Below are 8,198 nucleotides of genomic sequence, written 5' to 3'. Positions count from 1 at the left end.
CACCTGGTCGCTGTTCACCGAGGATGTCAAAAGACTTTCAGTTTTTGACCATAGATGTCTTCGGAGCATTGCCCGAATCAGGTGGGAACACCGGATCAGCAATGCTGAAGTACGTCGAATGGTATTGGGAGAAAATAACTCACCCTCGATAGATGAACTGATCACACTGCATAGGTTGCGCTGGCTCGGCCACGTGTTGCGTATGCCAGCCGACCGACGTTCTCGAAGGGCTCTTTTCGCACAACCACGTGAAGGGTGGAAGAGAGCCAGAGGTGGTCAAACAATGACTTGGCAGCGAAGTATGAAAGCCATTACTAGCAAACTCAGCTGCGCTGGTCACTGCCGTCTTCCTGGGTGGGGACCCCGAGACGGGCCACATCAATGGATAGAAACATTGTCAGATATGGCCCAGTCGCACCCTCAATAGCGCTCATGCATCCACCCCCCCCCCCCCCCAAATCATCGGTGAACGAAACTGCGGCAGCTACAACCACTGTACGACGAGTACTCGGTTCTTACAGCTGACAGTGATGATGGATGATGGGTGTATTAGCTGATTTATGATGCCTGAGCTCTGTGGAGTCCATTTAATCGGGCACCACTTGACCAACACTGGGCTCAGTTCATTCTACTTTGGGAGTACGGAACCTGACTCGTGTCCATGAGTTAGCTGAGTACTTCCCATTTTACAACTGATAGTGAAGCCAATCTATTCTGAAAAGCGGAGAAGCACTGTACAGTATCTTCATTCGTATTGGGAATTATCAGCAGTGCGCATCTCATAAACTGCGGGGAGTTTTCGAACCAGTGACCACCCGCTTAGTAGTTTGAATGACTAACCGTTCGGCTACGAACGGCTAGTCATCAGTATTCCTTTCAAACGGAATCTAGCCGGGGACCGTCTGACTCGGTGTCTGCTTCACACATTTACGTAAACCTCGCCGGTCACTGTACTCAAAATGTGGTTTACGTCTACTCAGCCGATGCCCCTGTGTCCGGCTGTAACACCCTTTCGGTGCATAGCTGCCGTGCCACCTGAAGGAAGCACGAAGGTTTGTTGCCCAAGCCTAGACAGAAGAAGTTGAGATGCAGAGGTTAGGTTCAAACCAGGGATCTTTGGCTCAGTAAATTCGTGCTCTCACCACCGAGTCATCTCGCTCGCTGATGCCCCTACACCTCAATGATAAGCTGCTGGTTCATTCTCAAGGTATGGTAGTCTGTTGCTTCACCTGCTGTTATATAGCAGAATATGGGGCGCACGACTGTACCTACCTACCATCTGTTCGCCCAGACCCGTTCAATATCAGTGTCTGGCCAAAGCTGGAACAAACGTGATTCGCTCACGTAGCCCGGTCGTCCAAGGTAATCAATCATGACGAAAAACAGGTTTCACATCTATACCAGCAGACTGCGCATTATCTTTATTATATCCATCTTTATAGTACCCTCTTTGTTTTCCTATCCCGCGATCTGTATTGACCAGAACAAGAGATCGTGTCGTTCTATATATTTTTTCTTTACTTCGTTCATGATCAACGCTGTAGATTCCAACTAGCCGCGAACGTCTTTTCTAGACGGGTCTGGTACACAGTGATGCTACCTTTAAGTTGCATCTACTTGGAAACAGTACGTTGCAGCTAACTTATTCTTGTTAGATGAATTTCGTTGAGGGACAGCAAGCTTTCGATTAGGAAAAAATAAAAACGCGAAAGTTATCTGATGCAGTTTGCCTGTTCGTCGGCGAGGCGTGCAGTGTTCCTCCTCCTTAATTCATGTGCACTGAATTACAATTATGGGAATTCAGTTGTGTCAGTTATGCAATCGCTGCATCTGAGACAGCCATTGTAGATCATCCGAATTCGTTCTTCCCGACTGCAAGTGAATGCGCAATTCTCGTAACCGTTAAGTATCGTAGGGATGAAGATATCAAGTGGAGTGACAGTCTCCGATGTACGACTCACGTGTGTTTTGTGTATCACGAAGTGACAATGAATTACCCCACCCAGTAAAACGTAGTCCTTATGAAGAGATCAACATTAACGAAAACTGAAGATTACTACTCGCAAATGCATTTTAATGGTTGGAATGCATAGGGCGGAGAACTAGCGAGGGTCCTAGTTTAGAAGAAAACGTGGCTGTTTCCTGCATTTGGAGACAATTGTATGTAACATCTGCACTTTGTATACACATTGGTCCTCGTTCGAAAACTTTCCGTTGATAAGCGGATTTTGTATTTCCTCCAAACTTTAGTGGACAACGCCTTCATTTCCGCCTGATGGTCTCTGGGGCGATCTCTCCGTTGTCTCCTACTTATCATTCATGGACTTAACTTTTTTTACTTGCCATTTCCCTCATAACAAAGTCCCACAGTCATTCCATGGCACTATCTTGCCGTTCAGTATACAGTGGACTATACTTAGTGTTCATGTCCGAGGAGCGAATTCATCCCTGAAGCGAGCAGTATTTCGTCGTCTTATTTTTCTTTGCACTTCAGGATAAGCTTATTCAAGCACTACAAAACATACCCTCAATAGTATTCCCTCATCGACACTGTCCAATCTTGTGTTACATCAATGTACAGTTCCCCGCAGAAATAGTTGAAATCGTTCAGCTGTAGCACCCATTCGATGCCTAACTGCAATACCACCAAAAGGAAGCACGAGATCTGGGATACTACGAGGTTGCCCAAGCCTAGACAAGGGAAGTCGGGTTTGAACCACGGACCTCCTGGTCAGTAAATTCGCGCTTTAACCACTGAGCCGTCTCGCAGAAACAGTGCCTTTCGGGATCGCTTGATCCATTGTGTGCAGTCCGTATCATTTGTTGAGGCGAGAATTCAAGAAACCCTACTCGAAATGAGTTTCTCATCAGTCGGCCAAACAAGCGAATTTTATCTTTGACTTTGTTAGTAGATTAAACATTATCTCTGTACATAAACCTAACCCACCCGTTCACTCACTCGCGATGCCAAAATCTAGACGAGCCTATCACTGTTGTTTTTGCTCGTCAAACTGAGCTAGCCTTTCTTATCGACGCGAATCCACAAATGCTATCCAAACAACCGCAGTGAATTAACTCTAGTGATTTTCCTCCTTGGGTCAATAGTCATACATGTCCAACTTCGTTTTCCGTTTTGCAGGGACGAACGACAAAGCTGGAGGCCCACAATACACGCTACGATTTACATCCCCGATCTCCATCAAAACTCAGCAACTTCCAGTCGCTTCGTGGAAACAGGCCCATATGCTCTAATTGGCACTGTAATGTTGATCCGAAGGACTTCACTCTCATGTGTCTCAGTTGTCAGTTTTTTGTTAACTTGAAATTTCTCCCTATTAGCTTCCGTTTTTGCTATTTGAAAATATTTTAAAGTCGCTGGCTTGCTTGAACTATTGGGTTCTTGATCCGGCAAAGCTGCTTTGTAATACATGGATTGTCCGTAACGTGTTCTTATGACTTCCAGGAGGCTTGGACTGAGATGTGTTCATCAAGTGCGGAACATACTGTTACATAAGCATGTCTAGTCATTTTGTTATAGAGTGCGTTCTTCATCCCTTCTTCAGAATAGCGCACACAGCAAAGTAGACATGGCTTATCAGAAGAATATGAAGGAAGCTACGGAAGACCTCGGGGCTGTCAATGGAGATCAGTTTCCAGGGTAAGTAGAGCATACTTAAAAGTGAAGTGTGTACTACCGCGCAGGAATGAAGTTACTCTGAGGACAAAAGTTCCACTCTGACAGTATGCTATCCGATCTGTTTTATTCTGTGTTTGAGAAACCTGGTCGATGCATGCCTCTGACACAGCGCAAGATGGAGATTTTTTTATCATTGGCGACCACTCTCCGAATGCGTTTTCAGGACACTGGGCAGAATGAAGAAGTCACCCGTCTGTGCTTTGGAACCGTTCGACTTGAACAGCTAATGCAGCAACGTCGGCTCCGATAGTTCGGACATGCGGACATCGTCGGAGCGTGTGTATCGACCATAGTACCGATTGTTTTGTTGTATGACTGTGAGATGCAGCAATCGAACTTAGGCGTCTACAGTAAGTATTGCCGCAGAACCATAGACCGTGTAGGCTGGTGTCGGAGAATCATCAACGAAACAACTAGAGAACAGGTTTCAGTTGCGCAGCGGGGACTTCAATGTGCCCAGCGCCAAAAGCTCCGGTGTTTTGTTCATCTTTTGCGCATGCCGAAAAGAGTGGTTTCTCCATGCCCAATTCAGAGTGGCGCAAGCAGAGAGGTAGCCAACCTTTGACGAGTGCGAATGAACTTATCAAAAGCTTGGATGATATCCGTACGACTCGCCTTCCAGAATGGGGCCTGCCTGGTCACCTCTGGGCATGGTTGTAAACGCTACAATACGTCTGCTAATGGATCTCAGTGGCATTGTTGTTGCTTGTTTTCATCCAGATTGCCTGAATGAGTGTCTGGATGTGTAGGCACCTCGGAGTGTTCGGGCTAGACCAGCCTCCTTCTCCTTAAATAGATTATCGTTGTGTAGCAGCGAAGCACCAGTGTTGATCACTGATTTTATGCTGTTGACTATGATAATAATGATGTGCGCGTGGGTGTTCCAAAGGGGCTTATTAGTACACGTTTATCGTTCATTACTCGGTAGTAATTTACCTATGGTTCGAGCCATGCAGTGGCCACAAATTCGAGTTGGGTTATTTATTCGTCGAACTTGTTGCAAACGTCACCTGTGGGATTGTGTAGAAGTTTAGCGGTGCGTCGGCGTATACACGCTTTAAATGGGTAGCTATGACTGGTGATTCAATGACACTGCGTTGAGCAGAGCAAAACTTCGGAAAATGACTGATGTGGATACTTATTTAGATCCCGAGTAGTTTTTAGAGGCAGAACGATTTACGCATATTTATAACGCAGCTGCATTTGTAGCATTGGAGTTGAGGAGCGCGGACTCCGAAAATGTGCGTGCAAGTGAAACAAAGTCGACTGAGAAGTGTTTCAGGAAGTTTGGTTGGCGATCTGGAAATTCTAGACTAAAAATTCAGTACCTAACCTTTCTTGCTGAACTGATTCCATGCTATTTTCCGTGTCGTCACTTCTCTTGACTGCCTTCTTGGCGCCTTCCCGATGGCGACTCAAGTGAGTACAGTTGGCATGTTTCAAGGAGTATTTTGTCAGAGGACGAGTAAATAAAAAAATCAGTTGGAAAAAGCTCAGTAACATGACATGAAACCCGACTCTTTGAAACGGTGCCAATTTTTAATCCTTCATATCAACGGAAAACGATGGACGTTTGTAGGAATGTTTTCCAGGTGTGACCTCCCTCCAACTTAAGTGTATTAGCAGAGAGATAATTTTTTGAACGACGAAATGACGTATCACTATAAATCCATGAATTGCTGTGACATGGCATGCTATTAAAGTTTTGTACTTGCGTTAGGATGTAAATCCCAAATGATTGTCTGTTGCCTAGCCGTGGGACAAATGAAAAAATAATTGGCCCACACTATCGTCAGAGCGATCGTGTCAGCAACCTATCTTGAAAGGATATCATTTAGGAGGGAACTAATTTGGTCCCTTCGATTCCAACTCTCTCTATCAACACTAGTACGGTTCAGTTGTCGGGACAACAGTGCAAACAGGGGACGTCGTTCGTCACTTAAGGTAAACCAGTTAATGAAGTACGGCCTACTTGCAGACAGACACGTATGACTACTGCACGTGGAAACAGTGAACGCCCACCACAGTAAATGTGTGCAACGTCGCCTACGACGGCAGTCATTGTTGCTGGTTCTTTCAGTCCGCACCTATTCCCGAGGTGCTACTCTAAGTCTGGTTTATCTACATGATTACAATTGTTTGTTTACTATCAAAAGTCCGTCTTTGCAGCACTACATTCCGGCTGACTGGCATGGACTATGTGCTGCAATCCTAAACTCTCAGCCATGAACAGTGGAATGTTATTGAAGTACGGATGTCGGAAAGCCTAGCTTGTGTATGTGCGTGTCGATTGTGATGAACCGCTACTATCATTGCCAGGACGGAAAAGTATATTCCCGCCAACCTTATCGTATGGAACTTGACAACAGCCCCGTAATAACAATACTAACAATGACTCAGCTGTAGCACCCTTTGGGTGCCTAGCCTACCGCCCACTAAGCGACTGAACTAATTGTTAGTTCGTCATACTTTAGTGAGTTCGGAGGTTGTGAGTTTATCACCTTGGTGTGAATGTACAACATTCCTGATTAGGACCTCGAAAGACCATGCAGATTCGGCTGTATTCAAGAGGTAGTCGTATTACGGAGGGAAGAATAGCTATACAAAGCCACACCGTTTTATTGGATTAATTTTCGGATAGGGGGGAGGGAACGCCGGACCGCAAATCCCATGGTACTTGATTTTCACTAAAATGACCATAAGTTTCACAGGGTTCACGCAAAACCCTTAACCGCTACTAATTCATAAGGGATACTACCGGCCTTGATCTAAAATCATTTCGTTCAGCCGTAGCACCCTTTCGGTGCCTAACTGCCGCGCCACCCGAAGGTTTCACGAGAGCTGGGATACTTCCAGGTTGCCCAAGCCTAGACAGGGGAAGTCGAGAGGCAGAGGTCGGGTTCGAACCACGGACCTTCCGGTCAGTAAATCTGCGCTCTAACCACTTGGGCCATCTCGCGCAATTCAAGCATAAAATGCTGAGAACTGGGTGTCGGTAGTTGTGGAGAGTTACATCAAAGTAATGAATGGCTATATACAACTGAGACTGACAGACTGCGGATGCTGAGGGTTGTGATAAAGCATCATGATTACATCTCAGCATCCCTCAAGCTGTAATTGATGTAGGGCAACTCTAGTTCCTGAATGGTGAGAATCACTCAAGCGCCCGAGTGTCAGTAGAATATGGTTACTGGAACAGCACATATCCATTAATGTCCTAGTGGCCAGGTATCCTGAACTGGTTGATGTGACGGGGTAATTTACCCAACGGAGGGAATTCAGCTTTGTCAGCATGGGAAGAAACCGGATTATCTATCTTAATGGGAGCAGTCCGTTGAGTTCCATCACAGTGTCACTGCGGAGGACTGAAAGTGAACAACATGGAATGGTCTGTCTCGCTTAGTTGCTGGTACATCGGAATACATAACATCACCCGTCGATACCTTGGCTTTTGATTCATACTCTTCGTCACATTTGGCGACTCATTTTGGAACTTCTTGTGGCAGAAGTCGCCCCTGCTCGCGACGTCAATAGTACTATCATCCATGATATTTGGGAACTTCACTCGGCATTACGAGCCACCGGAAGTAAACGGTGCATTTTACACCGATACGCAAAGGTTCATCCCCACTCAGATCTCGTGTTCACACAGGGTGAGCGTACAAACGAGTGATTTTTTTTCACTACAAACAAATCAGCGCTCAATTAATATAACAACATCAACAGAAACATATAAACTAGCCCTACTTGATGAAGCTTAATATAATCAGGACCGCGTTACACTTCAACTACACATGACTGTGGACAGAGTCTTCTACACAGTGGAACTACGGATTACTTTGAATTTCATGTCACGGGAACTAAAAACCCTGGACCACGTGACATTGGTTAATACATGGAGTGCGAATAACGCCAACGAATAATGGATTTTAACATATACGTGCAGGGTGTCGCTTGTGCACGAATTCAATATTGACCGTATATCTTTACATGGTAGCAAGCGCAAGAAAGTATGTTTGTTTCTCGTCTGATAAAGCGCATGCAAGTAGCGCCCAGTTTGTGCGCAAACCAGCCCGTAATCGATCAAAAACTGGGCAGCCTACAAAGCAGCAAACCGACGTAGCTGCTTACTTGCATTCAAGTCACAGAAGTTCAGTGATTCGGGTATGATGCCCAGTGGTTTCCTATGAACCGAATAAGCATTGTTAACTCAAAAGCACCGCACGAATCTTCTGTAGTCATAAGTAAAGCACAACAAACTGTAGAAACCAGCTCAGGAAGCAAGTATGCGGCACTGGTTCCAAACGGCACAGAGTTCTTCAGTTTATCAGCAAATGGAATGTAACTGGTACACAGTATTTAGTGCGTACAACGCTATTGGAACCACTCCGCTCTGTCAAATTCCCGGGTACCCTAGTGCTAATGATTACAGGGATTTGTGCAGTATATATATATATATATATATATATANTAACGGTGAACAGATAGGTAAAAAGGCAAC

At 45.4% G+C, this 8,198-nt stretch overlaps 2 protein-coding genes across 2 annotated transcripts in view; both read left to right on the top strand.

Annotated features, from left to right (window-relative positions):
• The window catches only part of T265_05082 (hypothetical protein), a gene marked incomplete at both ends in the record, with an annotated part of 43,931 nt that extends 40,488 nt beyond the window's left edge, over window positions 1-3,443 (top strand). Inside the window, one exon of the mRNA XM_009169999.1 lies at window positions 3,140-3,443. Within this exon, the coding sequence (XP_009168263.1) occupies window positions 3,140-3,252 (113 nt within the window). The remainder of the gene's footprint in view (window positions 1-3,139) is intronic.
• Window positions 3,444-5,051: 1,608 nt separating this feature from the next.
• Window positions 5,052-6,696, top strand: T265_05081 (hypothetical protein; the record flags this gene model as incomplete). Its single annotated transcript, XM_009169998.1, has 2 exons — window positions 5,052-5,116; window positions 6,447-6,696. The coding sequence occupies 2 exons, from the start codon at window positions 5,052-5,054 to the stop codon at window positions 6,694-6,696; spliced, it is 315 nt and encodes a 104-aa protein (XP_009168262.1).
• Window positions 6,697-8,198: the final 1,502 nt, after the last annotated feature.

Source organism: Opisthorchis viverrini (genome assembly GCF_000715545.1).
Source record: "Opisthorchis viverrini unplaced genomic scaffold opera_v5_92, whole genome shotgun sequence".
Taxonomy (NCBI): Eukaryota; Metazoa; Platyhelminthes; class Trematoda; order Opisthorchiida; family Opisthorchiidae; genus Opisthorchis; species Opisthorchis viverrini.
The sequence above is the reverse complement of the archived record's forward strand: the minus strand, read 5'-3'. Positions and strand labels throughout refer to the sequence as shown.